A 25,257-nucleotide genomic window follows, 5' to 3' on the forward strand; every position below is an offset into this window, starting at 1 on the left:
ATTCTGGAAGTGAGGAGACCTATATCCAAGGCTGCTTCATTAATGTACGTGGCTGAGTCTCTGAGATTACCTACTAACTCCACCTGCTCAGGTGAAGAGCCAGTGTCCAGAGACACCTCCAAGCTATCAGCCCAACGCCCCAGGGCTCTGGCCACCAAGCACACGGCCATAGCCGGTCTGGACGCCCCCCCAGCAAGGAAATAAATGGATTTCAGGGATATTTCAACCTTGCGATCCGTAGCATCCTTTAAGGAGGACATGGAGGGCATGGGCAATGTAGCACTCCTTACTAGGCGTGTTACATGAGAATCCACTTGCGGAGGAGATTCCCACTTGGAAAAATAATTATCCGCAAAGGGGTATGCAAAAGCCAAACGTTTTTTAGGCTGGTACAGTTTACTCTGATTTTTCCACGCCTCCTCTAAATGATCCACTAACTGACCAGATAGAGGAAATACAGTGGCATCTCCCTTAATATCCTTAAAGAAGGCGTATTTGGATTTAGCCACGGGGGAGTAGTCATCCTAAATAACCAAGGCCGCATGGACTGCCCGTATAAGGCCAGGTATATAGACTTTAGACTTAGACTCCTTAGTACGGAGGGGCTCCTGGTACGTAAAGTCAAAAATCTCACCGTCAGACGACATATCATCCTCATCATACTGAGCCGTCTGAGACACTAAAGGCCCCTTAGAAGGCCGGAATGTTGACTCCCCCTGTAAAACGTCCGACAGGTGTTGCACTGTATTGGACAATGAATTCACCCACGCAGGCTCCTGCGAGATCTGGGGGGCGAAAGCGGGAGACACTGGGGTACCATCAGCTGCCTGGGGAACCCCTGCAGAGGAGATGACACTACTGACTGCTGTGATAACCCTATTTGGGGAAACGCAGGGGGCGTCGCTAGCTGGCCCACAAGCGTTGTAAGTGCCTTAGCAAAACAAGCCCAGGGCGGTTCCTGCACAGGCGCAGTGACAGAAATCGGGCGTGATATAAGATAACACGCCCTACATAACCCCTCAGTGTTTCCATCACCCTCCGCTAATGGTACATTACATGTGGTACACTTTAGCTGAAGAGGAAAATCACGTTCACTCTCAGACATGATGATTGTAACGAAGTGTATGTGACTCCCCTCACAGATAAATACTTTTACAGTGAGGCAATAAACACCCTGCAACACCGCACCGCAAGGGCTTTAGCAGAGTAAGCACAGGGATAGTAAAATGGCTGACAGTCAGAAGTGAAAGTACAGGCAGCAGCGCTAGCAGTAAGTCACATACAATGCAGAATTAAATCCCTGCACTACCAGCACTATGATCAACTACACAGACACAGGAAACAGTGCTGCATACTCTGACCTTAATCGCAGGAGAGGTATGTGGGGGGACCCGGACCGCGATGCCACCTGTAATCAGCGTCCAGCAGCGTTTGCACACTCTTTAGATAATGGGCGCCGAGGAGCAGAGAGGAGGCGGGCCCGGGGGAGGAGTGCTGGCAAAGCTCGGCAGACCGCTATGGAGAGGCACTGTGCAGCGGAGGCGGCGCCGGCTGTGAGACAGGGAAGGGGCGCACCCCTGGAATTCAATTAACCCCTGGGACGCCGGAGCTTTGCCACTCAGGAGTGGCCCGCTGTCCCTGGTGATCTAGTGGAAGCGCAGATTAATACCTGGCTCCACGTGCAGCCAGTGCCCAGGGAGCCCCCTGCCTGGGGATTTAGGACTGTGTATCGGCGGGTACCATCCACGGGACCCCGCCGCTTACCTGCCCCCTTGAATCCGGCCACAGTCCGGGTAATCCGGGGTCACCGCAAGCTGTGACCCCAGACACCCACCAGGTCAGTACCAGCATTTTGGTCCGGCGTGGTGGAGGAGTGACAGCATGAACGTCAGTACTGACTGCCTATGCTGTGCAGCTCATCTTGTGCAGCCACAGCTGCCTTAAAGAACTTCAGGGGCCAGTACAGCCCTCCTCTGTTAAATGGTGATCCGACTCTGAGCCGGGCACCTACGAAACTGGTTTGCCTTGGCTCGGGGGCGGGGTATAGGAGGGGGACCCCAGTGCATCATGGGAGGCTGAACACTTTAACTCTGTGGTGCCCGATGTCTCCGCCATAGCCTATACCCCAAGGTATCCTGTGGATACCCTATGGACCCTGAAGCAGAAAGTGTAGGCTGGTGATGAAGGGACTGACCCTGTATGCAGCTTGGAGATATGGAGCCTCCCGGGAAAGCTTCATGGTCAGTATGCAAAAAAGAGGGCTTTTCTCTGGCACTGAGAAAGTGAATGAAGTAAAACCTAATTGAGCTTAAACACATTCAAACGCCCATCCAGTGCTGGTAATAAAATCACTTTATTCGTAAACACTATATTATATACATGATCCAATCTTTAGATATAAAACATCCCGGACAAGTCTCTCACAATTATTAATGGGTACAGGATGCAAAAGCAATAAAACAAAAACATAAAATAATAAGAAAACGGGAATAGTTTAACTCTATCTGCAATTCATGGGCTGTCTGAGGAAGTGAACTGAATCCAAGAAATGCATTGCAAATATCAGAGTGAGACTATTCCCATTTACTTTTTATTTTATTGCTCTTGCCTCATGTACCCATGCTAATTCATTTCTGGTGACACTGTGAAGTTAAATATATTTAATATCCATAATTGTAAAAGACCTCTCCAGGATGTTTTATATCTGAAGACTGGATCCTGAACATATAACATTGTTGTGTATACCAATGAAAGGATTTTGTTACCAGTACTGGAGGGACCTTAAAATATGTTAACCTCATTTAAAGGATAAGGGGCCTATTTATCAAGCATATTTTTATACAACTGCAGTTTCTGCATACATTTTATGAATTGTTACCATGTACTAATAGCCTATGCCAGAGATCTGCAGAAGACTAAATAGTCCTGCAAAATTATCAAAGGGGACTATGATCTGACCCCTATGTACAGATGTGTCTTCATAAACTATTGCTGCAGACGCGCTAAACAGCGCTTCTCGGCGAGCCAGGTCCCGTGAGACTCAGCTTGCCCCAAGTGTCTTTCGCTCAAAAATGCAACTTAGGCCTGTATTCAATTAGCCTCGACAAGCCGAGATCTGCGAAAAAGTATAGCTTATTGCGACTTTTCGCCTGTCGGAAAATTATCGCCGTATTCAATTCCATTCGCTTTTGGCGTAAACGGAAACTCAATGCAATGTAACAGGCAAAAAAGATTCACCTCTGAATAGCAGGAGAAAAGAAGTGCAAAATTTTTGTTTTGGGGTACAAAAGGTGAGGAAACCTCTCACAACCCTTAGGACATCCCCCCGATGGATAACTGTGTAAAAAAATTTCTAATAAAAAAACTTAACACCCCAAAAAAGTGCTTTGATTTTGGGGGCGAAAAAGGTGGGAGGACAAGTTCGCAAACTAGCAAAATAAGGATCTGAGGGTGCTCTAAGAAGGGGTCAAGTGTTTTGGGGATTGCAGGTGCTTTTTTGGGGGAGGAATTTCACTTTTTTTAAACACTTGACTATAGAGACATTAAAAGATGCTTGCACCCATTTTCAGGTGCCCCAAATTTGCCAGGAATAGTTATTTTCTCCACAAAAAACTGCTTTATGCCATTCTTCACCACTTGTGCAAAGACGCTAATTAGTGGTAATTGTACCAACTTAAGTACCTCAAACAGTTTTATTAGGACTAATCGGGCACTACTACATTGATCCCCAATGCTTCTAAATTTTTTGGGGAGTACAGGCTTATTTCCCCGATTCCGACAGCACTTTCCGCCTGTTCTGACTTCGCGTATCGCCGTTTTCGCGTCTTTTGGAATTGACTACGGCAAATAGCGGTGGCATACACAATGAGGTGAAAAGTGCAGCATGCAAAACTTTATCGCGGGTACGAAACTAATTGAATAACGCCCTTAGTTGCAATTAGATGCGACAAACAGCTTCACGAGAGTCTACTGATTAATTTTAAGTGTGACACTTGTATTTCAGTGTGCGACTGAGTCTGAATCTCTATACGAAGTGCTGCAGCTTTTATTTCACTCCAAGTTCCATTGCCCTTTATATACAGGCACAGAGGCACACAGATATACAAGTGTCACACATCAAATTAATCAGTGGAGTCTCGTCTAATGGTTTGTCGAATCTGATCGCAACTAAGGGGCATATTCAATTAGACGCGAAAGTCGGAAAGGCTTCGTCTCCCGTACTTTTCGCCATCTTCGCGTGTTTTGCCGGTGAAGACTTTTCGTGCGCGGCCCCGCTTTTCGCCCTATTCAATTCCAAAGACGCGAAAACAGGACCTGGCAAAACGCAAACAGGCGAAAAGTGCTGCCAGATTTGGGGAAATCAGCCTGACATCCCCAAAAAGATGCACTAACATTGGGGATCATTGTAGATGCCCCCGAATAGCCCTGCTGAAGCAATTTGGGGTACATAAATGCTCTCATTAGCGTCTTTACACAAGTGGTGAAGAATAGCATTTAATTATTTTTTTGGTGAAAATAACTAGTCCCAGCAAATTTGGGGTACCTGGAAATGGGTGCGCGCATGGTTAAAGATCGCTAAAGTGAGGTTTTAAAAAACGTGAAAAACCTACCTTCAGCAAACACCTGCAATCAAAACACCTCCCCCATACTTGCAGACCCTCCAAAAGTCTATTTCGCTAGTTTTTAAGTTTGTACACCAACTTTGTACTTTTTCGCCCCCATTTTCAAAGTCATTTTTTGGGGTGTACTTTTAGGATTTTTTTGACGCAGTTAACCTTTGGGGACCTGTCCCAAGGGTGCAGGGTGGTTGCCCCACATTTGCACCCCAAAACCGCAATTCTGCACTTTTTTCCTGCTTGGTTTCATAGGCGAATCTTATTCGCCTATACCGATACATCGACTTCACGCACCGGCGAAAAGTCGCCACAATTGAATACGGGGATAACTTCTCGCCTAGAGAAATGACGTCACTGTCTAAACTTTTTCGCCGAAAACAGCTCTTCACCGCTAATTGAATATGCCCCATAGATACATTTTCAGGTGAAAAGACGCTCAGTGCAAGCTAAGTTGCACAGGACCTGGTATCTCCCGCGCACCACATGGCGTATTTAGACTAGGTGTATGAGGCCAGATCTGTATCAAACTCTGAAAAACAAAGCTTTTATGCGTTTGGCCCCTTTAGTTTACACAATCTTCAAATGGTGTCATTCACTTTAACCCTATGAAGGCTTTACTATCAGGAGAGAGATCTTCCGATCCCTCTTCTGCAGCCTCCGGCCGGATCTGGTTGCTAGCACTGCACGGTGCACAGTGTCAGATTGCCCTGGAGAAGTCTTTCATATGTCAGGAAAGTAAATCGCAGGGACAGCGGTTATCGCTACCGCTGTCCCTGCAAATTCAGTTTATAACATTAAGGGGGATATTTCCACTCGCAATTAAAATATCTGCCGCGAGACAGTTTGTTAATAATCACTGTTGCGATTATTAATACATAGGCCACTTAAGTAAAGAATTGATCCACTGATTGTAATCCATTAACATTTAAGGTTTTGACCTCAAACAGCTTTGAGGTTTTACTTTCTTTGCTGTCAGCACCGGAGATAACCCCTCTTTTCTACATAATTAGAATTGTATAGGTAGCAATTAAAAATAAAACCCACATAATTATACATAGCTACATTGCTTCTCTTTCTGGAAATGTATATATTTTACATTAAGTTATGTGCAGCTTCCATTATACAAAATAAAAATAGATATTAAGTTTAGCAATCATGTCATTTAAATATTGTTGCAAAGTCCAGTCACCTGGATGCTTAGAAATGTGATTAAGCCCTAATTTTGTTGGCAGTTAATTTTTTGTCATCAACAAAAACACGAACACTGTTATTTTGGGGAAAACTCTGCATGTTAAGAAACTATAGTTGCTAGAATATCCCTTAATATTACCTGTATAATTAATGTGTCCCTGATTAAAGGGTTATTATAGCAACCCTTTTCAAAAAACACACCCACACTTGAATACAATTAGTGTTTTATCTTGTAGATTATGTTACATTCAAATGAAAAAAAACAAACCTGTGTGTGAATGAACCTTAATGTGAACCTCAGACATCCCATGCATAAAAAAAGAAGGCAAGCAGATTCAAGGGAACAGTATATCCAGCTTCATTAGAAAATAGAGCTTGTAGCACTCAGATATAAATGCACATTTAGGGGCATATTTACTAAGCAGTGGATTGACTACATTTTTACAGGTTTTGCCTTTCATCTTTAAAGGGGCAATAATAGTAAATGCAAAACCAGGCTTATTTTTGCATGAGGTATTATTGCCCTTTTAAATCAGGCAGGCAAAATCTGTAAAAACCAAGGGTTTTGTAAATCCACTGCTCAGTAAATATGCCCCTTAGTGTCGATTTTACTCTGTGGACTTAAGGGGCCCATACGTCTAAGGTCCCGATTCCCCTTTCTGTAATCCATGGATCGGCACAATTGATGATCAGAGATCCAATAGCGAATCGTAGAAATATAACACGTACAAAATCCCAGACTCAACCATTTTCCGGTTGGGATTGGGGAATTGCAAATTTTTCAACACAATGGGGGAGAATACAAATGTTTAGCCGGCGGCTTGTTTTTTTTAGACGCCCGACAGAGCAATTCAATTGTTGCTCTGTCTGGGCGCGATAGCCGCCGCCGGCATTTCTGCACGCACTCAGGAGTGCATGAGCAGAAATGTGTCTAAAACACCCTGGTTAGGGCGCGCTAACTGCAGACAGCGCGCCCTAACCAGGAATTAAGATGGGTTTAGCCGTTTTACACGGCTAAACCTCGTCTTTTAGTCGGCGAAGAGGGCGATAATTAATGAGCACCCAGAACAATTGAATAGCAATCTGCGCGCTCATTAATTATCACGCTCAAAAAAACAATTGAGGATAGATGTATGGGCCCCTTTACACAGTTTACATTCATTTAAAACATAGATAAAATTAATGAAAAACCCAAGACTGAGAGTAGGACCTATTACATTACATGTTGTCAGCCTCAATTAGCTCCCAAGTGTTTCCAAAAATATCCTAGGCAGCTGGCGATCATATTCCCTCATTTGCTTCCTTCAAGATACTTTTAAAGAACAAAATGAACTGAGGCTGCTTGACAATTTTACAGAGACAAAAATCAGATTATATTATGTGCAAAATGGATTTTAAAGGAAAAATTATATACATGTTCAATAACAATAATATGTAGTAAACATTTAATCCAAGCAAACATTTTTTTGGGAATACAAAAGCTGTTATTTTGTGCATATCACCATACATTAATAAAGGAAAAATAATATAATATTCATGGAGCATGACTTAATACTGATCTAGTACCTTAATGGAGAAACAAAGGGGATGCAAAGAATTAAAAGAACTGATATTTCCCCATACAGGAACGTTGCCACTGCTGTCCACTGAAAAGTCATTTTGAAACCTTTACATCTAGGGAAAAAAAAAAAAAAAAAAGGAGAGAAAAAAATGTAGCCTTACAACCATCTAAAAAACTCAATTGGTTAATGCCAACATTATCTATAATTTAAGATCCAATTTAACAAAGGGTTTTTTTTGGAAGTTTCTGCATAATTTTATGTATCACGGCTATGTGCCAATAGCCTAATGCAAGAGATTACACATAAATCTGCAAAAAGCCAATAAGTGCTGCAGCTCACAGTCCCAATTATTATCAATCGAAACAGAAGAATAAATATGGCTTTAGGACACACTGGGAGGAATTAGGTGCGAGTTTGGTTCCGCGAGGCGAATTCATGACAAATTTGCATTGCGTATTACATTTGAAATTCAATTCTAAACTCGACAATAATTACATGTCATTTTTGGGGTGAAAAAAAAAAAAATGGCCACAAATTACATCACAATAAACTTTTTAGCTAAATCATGCACCACAAATTAAAGTATTTATTTGAACAAAAAATAATTGCTTATAATCATTTTATTTTTAGTCACCTCAAATTACCCCCAAAAGCATCTTTTTTTCTATTTTCCATTTAATTGCTTTGTAATTAAACGAAATTCTACAGCTTTTTAAATAATTTTACTTTTTTTTTTATAATGCACAAATCAGTCATTTGACACCTTTTAAAAGCGTGCAGTACTTTCCTTATGGCCACTAACAGTCTTCTATAATAATTTGCTAACAAAGTTTTAACTTTTTTGGGGTCCAGAAAGGTCTCCCCACTTTTTCTTCCTATTTTTCCTGTTCACTTTTTGGACATAATTCGTACTCTCTCACTGCGAGTAGTGCGAATTGGCATTTTTTATTGAATTGTGCTTAACTCGGGAGCGTGCAAATTATAATGGAAAGTGTGTGAGTTTATTGCCTTTTGCAAACTCACACCTAATTGAATTCCCCCCAATGTGTCGCATATGAAATTTAGCTGTTTTCTTAAGCTAAATTATTTTTATATATTAGATGATAATTCTTTACTTACAAATTCAGGGTTTTTTCAAACTGTTTTCTCAACAAAGCAAAGTTTCAATCTGTGGAAAGAGAATATATTATGTCCTGTTTGTACATATGCAAACTATATACAGTACAGTTTTATTGTTAATAAAGTAAAACAACTCTGCAGAAGAACAGGAACCAATCTGACAAATGCAACACTTGTTTGTTAAGCATATGGAACTAACAATAACTGCGAGTTCAATATATGCATCATCTCTATAAAGTCACCCTGCACTCATTTCTTGAATCTAATGTAGCGTATCAATACGCATATATAATTAGTGTGTACACATTGTGACGACAGATCGGTCAAAAGACCGATCCGCCGTCAGCACAGCCCATTGGTACACTATAAATAATTACCAACCGACTGCTCCAATCGTCTAGGCTGACATCACAACTGGGCGGGCATTTACATTTTCCTATCCAGTTGAGATGTCAGTGTCGGCGGTCCCCTGCAACAAGTGTACAGGTGGTCGGCAGGCCAAACATGCTGATATAGCTGCAAAATATATTGGCAATGGCTGTGCTGTAGGTCCAAACTTATATGCCTGTGAACAAATTTGTTCAAAGACATATTGGGCGTACACATCCTCTTATCCACTACTGATATATCGCTCGATGGAACAAGCGATATATCGACTAGTATATACCCAGCCTTAGAAACACACACTATGGGCACGATTCAATTAAACGCGAAGTGAACAGCGCCAGGAATGAGCTCCTGGAGCTATTCAATGCTGCGCGAAGTTAGGTTGGGGAAAGCTCGTTCTCGCTCCTTAAACAGGGTGTTTAGGCGTGAGAACGGCTATTCTCCGACTAAACTTCCCGGCACAATGCTGTTTACCTGGTGCTAAGGGCAGAAAACAGCATCGCGTCTGGACTTTTGTCGGATTTCTGCTCGCATCCCCGAAGGGATGCGAGAAGAAATCCTTAGTCGGGCTTAGCAGCACAAATGAATTGAATAGTTCCGGGAGCTGATTCCTGCCGCTATTCACTTTGCGTTGAATAGAATCGTGCCCTCTGGTAGATTTGTATTTAGAGTAAATCACAAACCACAAAAGTCTGGCCACTCCTGCCATAGTGATTATACTGTTCTATTTTGTGAAGAGCTTCAAATCCTTGTTGAACACATAAAATCACCGCTATGGAATGTTTGCTTTATCAATAATGGTAAGCAGAAATGTGTTTTCCTTAATACATGAACCACTGTTTTCCATGTACAAATATAGTGTAGTGATTAATCATAAACATAATGCATTTCACTGTTCATTGTACTCTACATGTATGCCATTCAGGATGAACTGTATCTACATTTAAAAACATGCTTTATAAATTAACGATGTTTGTTTGGTTCTTTTATTAAATCATTTAATGTAACCACATCTACAGGACAGTAAGTATGCAGTAAACTCCTGCAGCACAGTAAAGGTGCACATACCCAGTATGATATAGCAACCGCTCCCACTGATTGGTACAATATCGCTGCTATATAGTACAGTGTATGGGCATAATATCGGACAGAGCGCGCTCCCGTGGGGTCGTACATCACACATCCAGATCTTACTGCAGGTTCATTTGATCTGGGGATGCGATGTACAATTCCATTTAGCACTATCCGGGGGTGGGAGGTGGGTGCTGGCATATCGGGCGGTCGGCCACCCGATCGCAGAGTGTGTGGGGACCGCCCTATATGTTGGCCGTTGGATCCCCCGTTGCGTTGCAAGGTGCAGATCGCACCATGTATGGGCTTAAGTACGCTCAACACTCCTGCAGCACAGTAAGCATGCACTAGACTCGTGCAGTACATTAAGCGTGCATTACACTCCTGCAGCACAGTAAGTGTGCATTACACTCCTGCAGCACAGTATCGTGCACTAAACTCCTGCAGCACAGTATCGTGCACTACACTCCTGCAGCACAGTATCGTGCACTACACTCCTGCAGTACAGTATCGTGCACTAAACTCCTGCAGTACAGTATGCGCTACTCATGCAGTACAGTAAGTATGCACTACACTCCTGCAGTAAGTGTGCACTAAACACCTGCAGCACAGTAAACACTACTATAACCACCTGATGGAAATGAACGCTTGAGTGAACACTTGTATAAATGTAGTAGTAAGGCGTGATAAAGCAGTACTGCAATGCTTATCAGTTCCTGCTTCCTGCGTACTAAAACTTACCCGCTGCCTCACAGAACACTAGAGAAGCCGCAGGCAGGAAAAGGAAAGCGATAGTCTTGACGTCTTGCGTGATGTTAACGAATTAGAGCTCTCCGGCGGCCATATTTGTTAAGGGAGATGCGATGCCCGGCAGTCGGCAAACTTTTAGCTGAAAGTTATCTACTGGGCACTCTAGAATTGGGTTTGTAAACATGGCAGCGTCTAGATCAGTGGTTCCCAACCACGGTCCTCAAGGCACACTAACAGTCCAGGTTTTGAGGATAGCCATACTGGAGCACAGGTGACTTAATTAGTACCTCAGTTATTTTGATTTAACCATCTGTGCTCAAGCCTGGATATCACGAAAACCAGGACTGTCAGTATGCCTTGAGGACTGAGGTTGGGAATCACTGGTCTAGATGTACTATAGGACACGTAGCGCTCTAATGAATTAAATAATTAATATGTGTGAAACTGGTGGGTTGGTCTGATATGTATGCATAATGGGTTCAACAATAAGTAATATTAATATAATATAAATTGTGAGATCACGATGTGGGACTATTGGAGTTTTCATAAGTACGGAGATGAATGACTGAGAGCAATGCAGCAAACGTGACAGAAATTGTATACTGGGCCTTTTTTGTTTATGCAATGTTATAAGCATAGCTGGTCCCAGCCCTGCATCCGAGTATATTAGCCAGTCCTAGCCCAGTAATTGAGCCTAGCCGGTCCTAGTCTGGCATCCATGCATATTACCTGGTCCCAGCCCAGTAGTGGAGCCTAGCCGGTCCCAGCCCGGCATCAGTGTCTATTAGCCGGTGCCAGCCCGGTAATTGAGCCTAGTCGTTCCTAGTCCGGCATCCGTGTATATTAGCTGGTTCCAGCCCGGTAATTGAGCCTAGCTGCGCCCAGCCCAGCATCCATGTATATTAGCCGGTCCCAGCCTGGCATCCGTGTACATTAGCGGGTCCCAGCCTGACATCCGTGCTCATCCGTTCCCAGTACAGTTTCCATTGCATCAGTCCCTGACGGGTCTTTTGCTCAGAAACACCAGTCCCATTCATCTGAGGCTTCTGATAATAATCTCAGCTCCAGATCCTCCATCTGGGTACTAACCCTTACCAGGGCCGCAACTAGGGGGGGGGGGGGCTAGAGGTGCACGTGCACCAGGTGCCGGAATGCAGGGGGTGAAAAAGGGCTGACTCGCGATGGCTTGGGGGCTGCAGCCCGCAGATTCGGAAAACGGCCAACCAAAAATGGCCGCCGCCGAGGAGGAGACAGATGCTAGAAGTCCTTACTGGGCCCCTAGTGTCTGTCTCCTCCTTGGCGGCGGCCATTTTTGGATGGCCGTTTTCAGCAGATTCCATGCGGACTAGCCGTCCGCATGGACTCTGCTGAAAACGGCCATCCAAAAATGGTCGCCGCCAAGGAGGAGACAGACACTAGGGGTCCTACTGGACCTCTAGTGTCTGTTAGGCCAGCGCAATGCACACAGCGTTACTGGAAGTGCCGGGAGAAGATGCTGAAACCTGCATCTTCTCCTGTCAAACCCCCTGGCAACTAGCATAAACCCCATAGCAACGAGCATGAAACCCCCTGGCAACGAGCATGAAACCCCCTGGCAACGAGCATAAACCCCATAGCAACGAGCATGAAACCGCCTGGCAAGGAGCATGAAACCCCCTGGCAATGAGCATAAACCCCATAACAACGAGCATAAAACCCCCTGGCAACGGCCTTACCATTAGTCTCTAGCTTCACCTCATGCATAGAACTTACATTCGTCCGCCCAGCTTCCTGCACACTAACGCCACTACTGAATCTGCTCTATTATCATCTATGAGCTCTATTATCATCTACGGGAACACAAAAACTCTCAAACCTGACAAGAAGTAAATATGACGCTAGAGCACGAATAAGAAATTAATAGTAACCTGGAGCACAAATAAGCTGGATGAATAAGTAGCTAACTTCAGCCTTCTGCACTAAGGGGCCTATTTATCAAGCTTTTTTTCATAAACTTATGTAGAAACTGCAGTTTCTGCATAATTTTATGTATCCCCAATATGTACTTACAGCCTAAAGCAGGAGAATTCAAAGAAATTTCCATCAGAAGGCTTATTAGCTAAGCTTTTCTGAGTTTGTTCCGATTGGTTTGCTCTACTGCTTAATGCCTATGGAGGCTTATTTGGAGGAGAGGGATCTTACGATCCTTCTCCCACAGCTTCTGTGTATCTCTGGTAATTGACATTGTGCACATGCTCAGTATCAGATTCTCAGGAGGAGTCGTTAGAATATGTGAAAGACTACTCCGATGTGGCTGTGATGTAACTCGCAGAAACAGTGGTTCTCGCAACCGTTGTCCCTGCAAGTTATGTATAGTACATAGTGGAGAAATTTTAAATAAAAATGAAACAGTGTCGTGATACAGACTGATAGTAATTGAGGTACCTCTGCAAATATTAATACGTAAACCCTCTAAGTATTGCATTTTTTTACTATACCTCACACTTCATGCATACATTTATTTGAACCTAATGTGCTGTGCTTTGTGGTATGAATGCCAACATACATTATATACTTGCTGGGTTCATGTTCCTCACTAATCGAACGTAATTGCCAACAGTTCAGATTTTTTTTTTTTTAAAAAGGAAAATAACACAGTAACAGTAATATATACACTGTATACCTAATGCACTCTATAAGAAATAATATACTGTATTCTGATATTTTTCTGTAGTAATGTATTGTCTGGTTCCTTAGATTTTGTGATCTTTGGTGGCTTGTGTATTAGGTTGTGATCATCTGCAGTTGCTGCAGGAACTCCTGCGAGTCCCAGGAGTTTTCACAGTGTCTGCAGATGATCGCAACTTATTACATAAGCCCCCTAGACTGGTAAGTGATAGGATGTATATATTCAGTATTAACATTGAAGAAAACATGCATTGTGTACCAGCGCTCAATAGCACACCCTAATCTAGGGGTGGGACATTGAAGCCCTGGCTTCAATGGTACAATTGATGGTGGAAGACCACAAAGCTTTCACTATTGATGTCAAAAACCCATTGGATACATATCATCAGCAAATTCTAAGTATGTAATTGGGAGTAGGACAGAGCCGGATTAAGAGGGGGCGAAGGGGACAAGTTACCCCGGGCAGGGGCGGATTTACCGCTAGGCAATCTAGGCGTCCACCTGGGGCCCGGCAGGTCTGAAGGGGCCCGTGCCTGAAATGCGTCCCTGACTATCACAAATGCAGGCTTCTCTTCTTAATTTTGTAATGTTTTACAGAGGCTCCGTCACTGTGTCTCTGCAAAACATGTCCCAGAGGAGCACCGCGCGACTTACTGACGTCACGTTGCCCCGCCCCACTCTTCTGCACTCTCAGTGCACAAGCCCAGGCTCAGCCCAGCCCCAGCAGTGAAGTGAGGATCGAAGTAATTACAGCCACTGCAATTACAGTTATGAGATGCAGGGCTTCCCGCACCTCTGAACGTCGGTCCGCAGCGCTGTCCTTATAACAGACCAGGGCCACTAATAGGATATACTGGGGAGTAGAGAGGAGCAGAAGAGTCAGGAGCTGATGAGCGCACAGGAGCCGAGGTTAGTTTTAAGGGGCCTATCCATTAGCAGATAAAATGAACGTTTGAGCGATATATATCGTTCAATCGTTCATTATATCTGCTAATGGATAGGCTCCTGCGGCCAATAAATCACATCTATCATCTCTCCAACATGTTGGTCGATTATCGCATATAGCTATACAATATTATTTCTTCAGGTTCCATAGGGGGTCAACAGGGTTGACCTTAGGGTGTAGCTGAATTGGATCCACGGGCACCACACAGTTAAAGCTTTAGCTCCCAGGATACACTGGGTCCATCCTCCTATATACCCCGCCCCCGAGCCACAGGCACCTCAGTTTGAGTTGGTGCCCAGCCGGAGTCGGGTCACCGTTTGCACAGGGAGGCTGCTTAACAACCTCTAAGCTTATATTTATTTTTGGAGTTATTAGGTTTTTTTTTACTTTTGAACTCATCAGAGCGGCAGTGTCGGACTGTCCAGCGGACGTCCACGCTGGCCCTCCTACACCTCGCCGACGCCGTGAAGTCAGTACAGATCTGGGGATCACGACGGGACCCCAGAGTCTGTACTAGCCGGGCTCTGGGGGATCCCTGGACTGTGGCTGGATCGACGGGGATCAGGTAAGCTGCTCGGGTCGCCGCAGCCGGTGACCCACGTGTGTAACTGCAGTCCTTAACCTCTGGTCTCTGGGGACAGACTGGAGGCGGTGGCGGCGGGCTCTCCCTCTTCTGAGACATGGCCCGCACGTCCACTAGACCACCAGGGAACTATGGTGGTAAGCGGGAACTGGCATCCCTATTAATGACCAGCCAGGGGAGGCAGCCATCCCTGTTTAGCGGCTCTTCCCCTCAGCTCAGTGCGCCTTTCCGCTTGGGTCTGGCAACTGAGCTGCATTCCTCCTACGGCCACACCTCCAGTGAGTTCTCCGGCGGCCATCTTTCCAAAGGCACATTGCAGATCACTTGGATAGTGCGTAGACCGGTCCCCCTGTGTACCTCTCCCCTGCTAGGACAGCGTACACAGCACTATAGCCCTCCCAGACACTGAATCTGGGCGGTTGATTGTAGTGACAAGGTGCAGTGAGTATTAACTTTCTGCATTGTATGTGACTTTTGCTAGTGCTAACTGTCTGTGCTTTATTTCTACTGACTGTCGCTCAATACCTATCCCTTTTCTTCTCCTACAGCCCTGACAGGTGTGTGTGGGAAGGGCTTTTCTTGAATCTCACTTATATAAATTCATGTATTTGTGAGGTAGGTCACATACAGTTGTGTGCTACACAGTGCCATATCTGTGGGCTTGTGTGCTGCATGCTTGTGGGTACGCCAAGAGTAACACTTAGCTTTCCTGTCGTGTTGGTATATATCTGTATATATATTTTATCATGTCTGATGAGGAAGTTGAGCACTCTGCGGCTCCCACTCTGCTCTCCTGCAGTCACTGTGCTGCAGGGGTAAATATGGAGGATTTATCACAGGATGGGCTGTGTATGAGGTGCCGTCTGTTACCTGGTCCCTCTAACCCCCCCAAATTTGGGACATGATCCTCCTTGGGTGGTGTTTTCTCAGGTGCTGGCTTCCATCGCGGACCGTCTAGCGGTCCCGACTACTCTCGCCCATAGGGGGTTACCCCAGCCGTCCATCCCCCCTTCTCTGGGTATACCACAATTATTGCAGTCCCCCTCTGGGCCTCAGACCTTTAATCCATATACACGGTTACCTTTGTATTTTCAGCCTTCTCCGTTGACGCAGCAGTCCGTCATTCCCTTCCAGGGTCTACTGCAGGCAGGTCAACCACCATGGGTGGATGTATTGTCTAGTTCAGTCCAGAGTTTGGCGGCCTCATCTTCCGCTTTTCAAACTCTGTTGCGGCATGACAAGCCTCAAAAGGCGTCTAAATGCCCTGTTTTGTCATCCCAGTCTGCGCAAATATCAGACTCAGATGTGTCCTTGGATGAGAGGGAATTGCCTGAGGATTCTGACTCGGATTCTCATGTCCGGGAAGTGGAAACAAAATGGAAACAAAATCTTCCATTAATGTGCCGGCATTTGTACGGGCGGTGCGGTCCATTCTTGATATAGAGGATGACGCACCGGCCCCTAAGTCCAAGTATCCGAATTTTAAGCAGGCAAAGTGACTTCAGCGGTTTTTCCTGTTTCTGACCAGCTGACTGATCATATGGCGGAGGCCTGGCAGTCTCCTAGTAAGAGGTTCCAACCGCAGAAACGTTTAGCATCTAGTGATCCGTATCCTGCAGGTCATTGCAAAAAGTGGGAAACTCCACCTGCGGTGGATTCTCATGTTACTCGCTTAATCAAGAGTGCTACCTTGCCTATGCCTTCCATTTCATCCCTAAAAGATCCCACACAGGAAGGTGGAGACTTGTTTAAAGTCAATTTATTCGCTCTCAGGGGCGGTGGAACATCCGTCCATGGCCATCTCTTGGGTGGCTAAAGCCATTGAGAGCTGGGCCAATGTCCTGGAAGATACTTTTCCTAAGGAAGTTCCGGAGGTTCAGAGAGCTTTAGTGGGACAGATGAGGGATGCCGCTTCCTATATTGGAGAAGCGTCTTTGGATGCTAGTCTTCTGACTTCCAGAGTTTCGGCGGCAGCAGTCTCTGCTCGCCGATCTTTGTGGCTCCGTTTTGCGGATTCCAAAACGGGCCTGGAGGCCTTACCCTTTAATGGGGAGATTTTGTTAGGCCCTGACCTGGACAAAATTGTTGATACCCTAGCGAAGTCTAAGTCTGCGTTTCTGCCACCAGCAGCTGCGCCTTCTAAAGCTAGGACCTCGGCTTTTCGGTCCTTTCGTACTCAGGGTAAGTCCAAGGGTCGGTCTTTCCCACGGCAGTCGTCGACCAAGACTGCCCCAAAGCAAAAGAAGCAGGCCTGGAGCGCTAGACTCCCTGCTTCCAAGCCAGAAGATAAGCCTTCAGCCTGATGGGACGGGTCTCTCTCTGGGAGTTCCCAGGGTGGGAGGCCGACTTCTTCAATTTGCCCAGTGCTGGTGCAATACCAACATGGATGCTTGGGTACGAGAAGCGGTCTCTCAGGAGTACGCCCTGTACTTCCGTCACAGACCTCCCCAACAGTTCTTCTGCACGAGTCTTTCTCAGGATAAGATCAAGACGTTGCAGGTTCAGGAAGCCATACAGTCCTTGCTGAAAGCAGGGGTCATTGTTCCCGTTCCACTTTCTGAACGCGGGACGGGTATACTACTCTTCTCTGTTTCTGGTTCCGAAACCCAATGGGTCTCATCGGCCTATCCTCAACCTGAAGTCGCTGAACAAGTTCCTCAGAGTGCCCAAACTCAGGATGGAAACTCTGCGTTCCATCATTCTGGCTATGGAAGCGGGGGATTATATGGTCTCCATGGACATCCAGGACACTGCCGGCCGCCTCACAGAGAGGACGGGGCCCGTGTCAGAGACTGCACACGGGCCCCCTCCTCTCTAGAAACGCCCCTGAGCAACGTTGTACACATATGAGAATGCAGTGGTAGGTGTCCTTATGCTCAGGTGATCTTTGGAACCATTAGCAATATTTTTGCAGCTGCATACAAAATTGCAGCTGCGATGGCATTAGCATCCATCTCTGAATCAGGCCCTTGATGTCCAGAGTGCCAGCAATCTATTCCTGATATGTATTATAGTTGTTATAGATCAGTCAGCAGCTTGCTAACTGATTTGTACAATTCCAGGGGCCATAGTGTGTGGCAGTGATGTCTTATGTACTTTGTGGGGGTCATTGGAGTCCTCTGTATTATATCGCACTCATTGCAATGTTATCTGTTTAGTGGCAGTCAATTAGATGCTTGGTGTATTATATGGCGGACACTGATGTTCTCTATATTATATGGCGATCACTGCAGTGCTCTGGTCACTGGTCACTGTGATGTTCTCTGTATTATCTGGTGGTTACTGTGATGTTCTATGTACTATATGGCAGTCACTGGGTACCAGAAAGCCTAGCTTCACCCCTCTTGTTTTTTTTTAAATAAAAAGAACTGAGACCACCAAACCAGCTCACGTACAGATGTGTTCACATACATCTAGCCTCCTTGTGCGTTAAACTGACTTTCTAGTTGCTCCATGTCGTGGCGTGGCTCTCTAACGCTGAGTATCTTTTCATGTGACCTCTTACCTTCATATGCGTCTTATTCACACAGTGGTGCAAACAGAATGCACAAGCAGCTTCTCCTGATTAAAATGATATGTGACATACTTATGTTCTGTGTGCAACTGCGGGTGTATAGGCTGCATATCATTTTAATCAGCAGAAGCTGCTTATGTGTTCTGTTTGCACCACTGTGCGAATAAGATGCATTTGAAGGTAAAAAATAGCACAAAAAGATGTTCTGTGCTACCGAGTCACATGGCACTCGTTATATGTAACACGACTTGTAGCGCACGGAGGATAGATGTATGTGGACACATCTGTATGCAGATCTGGAAAGCAGTTAATATTTACCACCTTGGTACATTAGTTCCATTGTATTGTAGCTATTTAGTTTCTAAAAAAGGCAACAACTAATTTAGAGCAATGGCTAGGGATGTTGGATGAACACTCATAGCAATATTAGAAGATATAGGGTAGACACAGCTCACCAGCGCATTCATATAAATAAATACTTAAAACATTTCAAGCCACAATTAAAAAGTGGATAGTCTTTTGACAAGAAGTTCAAATCCTTCTGTAATCATCCACAATGATGAAGAAAAAGGTTTTTGGTTCAAACCCTTTCAGTAGTAAACCATCGTGTGACAATAAAAAATTAGAAAGGGTATATATAGCGTAATACAGTTTTAATATAAATAAAACACAAAACAATAAACACAATAATACATGGACATCAGGATCCCCAAATAGCTGAACAAAGTAACAATTACCGGATCTAAAAAAAAGAGTTGACACCGATCGGTTCTCTAAGCGCATGAAAGGGTTAAATCACTAGTGTGTGTCCCGGATCTGCAGCCGGCCAGGGTTCCCTTCCACTGGATCCGTCACTCTTTTCATTCAGCGGGGTCCTCCGTCCTGAAACATCAACGCATTTCGACCTCTAGCTAGGGTCTTTCTCAAGGTGCAGCAGCAAGCAGAATAATCTCTCTGCTTGAAACAATCTTATATTTACCCAGTATAGCCTATCACATCCGCACTAGCACAGCTGGTTCCTATACATGAATCAACTACAAGACCCATGAACCTCTGCTGTGCTAGGCCTGTCAATGTAAAAAAACATGTCCTTGCCTCATACGTCAATACGGAGTCTCAGAAGCTGATTCGTCTGTCTGAACTGGTTCTGTATAGCGTCACTTGTTTACTCAGTCTCTATGGGAGCCAACTACATGACGCTCTGGACTCCGGCAGTCTGTAATGCGGTACATCACTTCCGGTTGGTTTCTAAGGTAACCGGGAGCTTCTGTAATCATGCCTCACATCGCACAAGTATCCAATGTGACCAAATAGGTAGCCACAGTAGATCTTCTGCATGTTTAAGGCATCTCTTTCCATTTAAATGACGTAGAGCACAAGGCACAGTACAAGTTAAAAAATAAACTGTAAATCCAAAGAAGTAAAAGCAGAGAATAATCAGTTTAAAGTGCACAGTGAAGGTGAGTATGTGATAAAAACAAATACTCAAAGGAACCACTTTACTTCAAAATCAAGGTTTAAACCTCCTGATTTGAGAGTATTTAATTCATATATTTTCCGCATCTCCAGCTTCGCTAATTGACTGGCTAGGTCCCTTTGTCTCCAGTGACCTTTCACCCATGCCAGCCCCACAAATCTTTTTATTGCTGAAGTGGAGCAATTGTGGCATGTTTTGAAGTGGTTAGATAGCGCATGCCTCTCCAACCCTTTTTTAATATTTCTACGGTGCTCACTAATTCGCACCTTAAGCGGCATACTGGTACGCCCTATGTAGAATAACCTGCAAACACATTCAATAACATAACTTACATTACTGGTGTTGCATGTTATGAACTCTCTAATAAGGTTTTTTTTTTCATTTATCTCAATTTCAGTCACCTTCATGGTTCCATTGCATCCTAAGCATAACCCGCAACGATAAAAAATATTTATTGTTGAGACGTTATTTTTCTTGGGTAAGGCACTTCTAACCAAGGACGTACCAATAATATGCAGAGCCTCACTCCAGATAATAATAATACTACATAATACTTAATACTCTAGAGTTTTAACTATAAAAATTATAAGAAAAATTGAAAGAAAATATTATAAATATCTTCTTTGTATTATTGTAATCATTTTTATAGTCAAAACTCTGGTGGAAACAGTGTGTCACGGCTTGGCGTGCGCTTGGACCCGGAGTGGAGTCGGATGAGGAATGAGGACTTGTTTGCTGGTACTTGAAGGCAGCCGGCCTTAGGGGAGTATGACTCATGAAGCAGTGGCACGCGACGGGATCAGAACCAGGCTGCGAGACACTGGCGGAACTTAGAGACCCGGGGTAGGCTGGGTATAGCAGGTAGACGGGATCAAGAGACAGGTAGTAACAGGAGCAAACTGCACCAAGGCTGAGAGGGGAGTTTGCAGAAACACACTGGTACTGACACTTTAAATGAGCAAAGGAGCACAGAGAACTAGCTCACAGCATACGCTGTGATAGACGTTGCACTGGCAACTAAAGAGCCTCTGGACAGCCCTTTAGTACCCTCAGGTAGTGCAGGATTGGTTGCTAGCCTCCCCAGCCCAGACTGAACCTGATTGGCCAGAAATGACATGTGACCCAAATCCAAGATGGCCGCGCCCAGTGGTCACAGCATGGAAGCTCTGCCAGTCTCAGCCCCTCTCACCTGCCTCCAGATGGAAGCCCTTGGTCTGCGGAGACTCACAGCACCCAGCGCTATTCTCCAGGAACCTGCACCTCTGCTGGAAACACCATGCCACAGCGCCCGGAGCGGTAAGCGATGCGATCTCAGCAGCCTGTCACCCCTGGTCGTGACAGTACCCCCTCCTTTAGGAGTGGCCTCTGGACACTTCTTCGGTTTACCAGGATTCTCAGAGTGAAACTTAAGCACTAGGCGAGGAGCGTAGACATCCTCAGCTTTCACCCAGCAACGTTCTTCGGGACCGTAACCTTTCCAATCCAGTAGATATTGGAGTTGCCCATAACGAAAACGAGAGTCCAGGACCTGTTTGATCTCGAACTCTACACCCCTCTCAGTCAAGACTTTAGGGGAGCGTGGCAGAGTCTTGCGAAAGCGATTCAGGATGAGAGGTTTCAGCAGGGAAATATGAAAGGAATTTGGTATTTTGAGGTAGGATGGAAGTTTTAATTTATAGGCTACTGGATTGATCACTTGAACGATGGGAAAAGGACCGATGAAACGAGGAGCAAATTTCATAGACGGCACTTTAAGGCGAAGATTACGAGTGGATAGCCATACTAAGTCACCTGTTTTTAGGTTGGGCACCGCTCTCCTTTTTTTGTCCGCTGTTAATTTATATCGAAGAGAGGCTTTTTGTAAGGAGGAATGGACCTGAGTCCAAATCTGAGAGAATTTCTGTAGGGTGGAGGTCACTGCTGGTACATCGAACACTGGCAATTCTTGAAACTCTGGTACTCTGGGATACAGTCCAAAAACTATAAAGAATGGGGTTTGCCCCGTAGATGAATGATAGGAGCTGTTATGGGCAAATTCGGCCCAGGGTAAGGTGTCCGCCCAGTTGTCTTGTGATGAAGACATGTGAATTCTTAAGAAAGTCTCAAGGTCTTGATTGACCCTCTCTGTAGACCCGTTAGACTGAGGATGGTAAGCTGTTGAAAAATTAAGTTTGATTTGAAAGATAGAACATATAGCTCTCCAAAATCTGGCTACGAACTGTACCCCTCTATCAGAAACAATCTCAGTTGGAAGTCCATGGAGACGGAAGATGTTGTCGACGAATAACTGAGCCAACTCTGGAGCAGACGGCAACTTCTTGAGGGGAATGAAATGAACCATTTTGGAGAAACGATCCACTACTACCCAGATGGTGGTAAACCCATTAGAAACAGGTAGATCCGTTACAAAGTCCATGGAAAGGTGTGTCCAAGGATGGGTTGGTACTGACAGAGGTAGGAGTGTGCCGGCAGGAACCTGTCTGGATGTTTTATGTTGAGCACACTGTGGACAGGAGGCGATAAAAACTTCAATTTCCGACTTCATAGCAGGCCACCAGTATGATCGTTGCAGGAATTCCAAGGTCTTGCGTATGCCCGGGTGTCCGGCAAAACGAGAGGTATGAGCCCACTTCAAAAGCTGCTTGCGCATATCTGAGGCCACAAATGTCTTCCCGGGAGGAGGTTGAATGCAAGTGGTAGCGAATACTCTGGAGTCTAGAACTGGAGTTTCCTTATGACTTTCGTAAGATGTGTCGGAGGAGAGTGATCGAGAGAAGGCATCTGCTTTTTGATTTAGTGAGCCTGGGCGAAAAGTTAAAGTAAAATTGAAACGAGAAAAGAATATTGACCATCGAGCCAGGCGGGAACTCAGACACTGAATATTTTTTAGGTATAGGAGATTCCGATGATCTGTATAAACGGTGATGGGATACATCGTGCCCTCAAGAAGATAACGCCACTCTTCAAAAGCTAGTTTCACAGCCAATAATTCCTGCTCTCCAATGGGATAATTCTTTTTTGCTTGGGAAAATTTCTTTGAGAAGAAGCCACAGGGATAAAACTTGCTATCCTCGAGTTTCTGGGATAGTACTGCCCCTACCGCTTCAGAAGAGGCGTCTACCTCAAGAAAGAATGGGTAGTTAATGTTGGGTTGTCTCAGCACGGGGGCGGAAATGAAGGCTTGCTTTAAGAGTTGGAAGGCAGTTTCAGCCTCTGGAGGCCATCGGGATGGATTTGCCCCCTTGCAAGTTAGGGCGGAAATGGGTGCCATGAGAGTGGAAAATCCTTTGATAAACCTTCGATAATAATTTGCGAAGCCCAAAAATCTTTGTACTGCCTTCAAAGAATTCGGACGAGACCAGTCCAATATTGCCTGAACTTTCTGGGGATCCATTTCAAGGCCGGCACCTGAAACGATGTAACCTAAAAAGGGAACTGAGGGAACTTCAAATACGCATTTTTCAGCTTTGCAGTACAGGTGGTTCTTTCGTAGGCGAGTTAACACCTCCTTGACTTGGGATCGATGTCTGACAATGTTGGAGGAGAATATCAGAATATCGTCGAGGTATACTACCACAGAGATATATAGTAAGTCCCGAAAGATCTCATTCACAAAGTTTTGGAACACAGCAGGAGCATTACAGAGACCAAAAGGCATTACCAGGTATTCAAAATGCCCGTCTCGAGTATTGAATGCTGTTTTCCATTCGTCCCCGGCTCGTATCCTAATGAGATTGTAGGCCCCTCTTAAATCCAGCTTGGTAAAAATAGTAGCACCTTTTACTCGATCGAAAAGTTCGGTAATGAGGGGTATCGGGTAGCGATTTTTGATGGTTATATCGTTTAAGCCCCTGTAATCGATGCAAGGACGCAGGCCTCCATCCTTCTTAGACACAAAAAAGAATCCTGCCCCTGCCGGTGAGGAGGATGGTCGAATGAACCCCTTTTGCAGGTTCTCCTGGATGTATGCTGACATGGCTTCAGTCTCGGGTAGGGAGAGTGGGTAAGTACGACCTCGTGGAGGAGTTTTGCCAGGAATCAACTCAATAGGACAGTCCCACTCCCGATGAGGAGGCAGAATATCGGCTCCGGTCTTACAGAAGACATCGGAGAAGGAGCGATACTGGTAGGGAATTGGAGTAGTGGTTGCAATGTAACTACCTTTGACGGGTTTGATTTGAGGAAGGCAGGATACTTGACAAGTTTCTCCCCAGAACAAGATCTGCATGGTGCCCCAATCAATATTGGGGGAGTGCTTGCGTAACCAGGGGTATCCAAGGATGACCTCATGGGAGGCTTTGGGAATTACTAGGAATCGGATAGTTTCAGTGTGGAGAGCTCCGATACGAACTGGCACAGGAAGGGTACGTTGAGAGACGATTCCGTTGGTAATCTGAGTGCCATCTACAGCAGATAGAGTGATGGTGTGGTCGAGAGAGGAGACAGGAAGCCGGAGCCTCTGGACAAGTTCAGCGGTGATAAAATTTTCAGCGGCCCCTGAATCGAGGAGAGAAAGAACAGTTTTAGAACCAGTGGAGATCTCAAAAGTAATGGAGAGGGTAGATTAATTTTTTGACGGAGACGGAGACATCACTCCTAACCTGGTGTCTCCGGCACAGATTAGGATCGGGAGTTTCCCGGACGACGTGGGCAGGCTGCAACCATATGACTGGTCTCCCCGCAGTACATGCATAGATTTTCTCGTCGGCGTCTTTGCCGTTCTTCTACCGTGAGGCGGGCCCGGTTAATCTGCATGGGTTCGTCACCCGCAGGTTCAGACGGAGGGAGGGTTGGAGTAGTGGTCGGCCGGAACCTAAAGCGATCTCCCCTAGTTTTTTCACTCTGGCGTTCTCTGTACCGCAAATCCACTTTATTGCAAAGGGAGATAAGATCATTGAGGGTAGCCGGCGGATCACGAGTGGCGAGGTCATCTTTTATGCGATCTGTCAATCCATTGCAAAAGGTGGAAGTCAGGGCTTCTTCATTCCATTTTAGTTCCGAAGCCAGCGTTTGAAATTGAATGATATACTGACTGACTGGTCGGTTCCCTTGGCGAAGTCGCAGGATTTCCGTCGCCGCGGAGGTTGTTCTGCCGGGCTCGTCGAAAACCCTCCGGAAGGACGTGAGGAATCCAGAGTAGTTGTCTAGTAACGGGTCGGACCTCTCCCAGAGAGGCGAAACCCAGTCCAGGGCAGAACCGGTCAGTAGAGACACTATATATGCCACTTTGGATTTTGGAGATGGAAAGTTCGCAGGCTGTAGTGTGAAGTGGACGTCACACTGGTTGAGAAACCCTCGCCACAACTTGGGGTTCCCGTCAAACTTATTGGGAGTCGGAAGGTGCAAATGAGATGGTGCAGGTGGAACAGGGACA

At 45.3% G+C, this 25,257-nt stretch overlaps 2 protein-coding genes across 5 annotated transcripts in view; one reads left to right on the plus strand and one right to left on the minus strand.

Moving 5' to 3' along the window:
• Positions 1-19,426, minus strand: part of BCAP29 (B cell receptor associated protein 29) — a 120,863-nt gene extending 101,437 nt beyond the window's left edge. The window contains exons 1-3 of one of the 3 annotated variants that reach the window (XM_088480210.1): positions 19,144-19,426; positions 8,489-8,537; positions 7,374-7,481 (exon numbers count right to left, since the gene is read on the minus strand). In XM_088480210.1, coding sequence (XP_088336336.1) covers positions 7,374-7,465 — 92 coding nt within the window. In that variant the 5' untranslated portion in view covers positions 7,466-7,481; positions 8,489-8,537; positions 19,144-19,426. Of the gene's footprint in view, positions 1-7,373; positions 7,482-8,488; positions 8,538-10,577; positions 10,666-10,687; positions 10,794-19,143 lie in introns of those variants that run through there. The other 2 variants (XM_088480208.1, XM_088480209.1) reach the window with 2 other exon arrangements.
• Positions 19,427-19,597: 171 nt separating this feature from the next.
• The window catches only part of LOC148515268 (uncharacterized), a 46,772-nt gene continuing 41,112 nt past the window's right edge, over positions 19,598-25,257 (plus strand). Inside the window, exon 1 of one of the 2 annotated variants that reach the window (XR_015879421.1) lies at positions 19,598-19,659. The gene's annotated coding sequence lies outside the window, so the exon portion shown is untranslated. Of the gene's footprint in view, positions 19,660-19,764; positions 19,867-25,257 lie in introns of those variants that run through there. The other variant, XR_015879422.1, reaches the window with a different exon arrangement.

This window comes from Taudactylus pleione, unplaced genomic scaffold (assembly GCF_031769625.1).
Source record: "Taudactylus pleione unplaced genomic scaffold, aTauple2 ptg000251l, whole genome shotgun sequence".
In the NCBI taxonomy this organism is placed as follows: domain Eukaryota; kingdom Metazoa; phylum Chordata; class Amphibia; order Anura; family Myobatrachidae; genus Taudactylus; species Taudactylus pleione.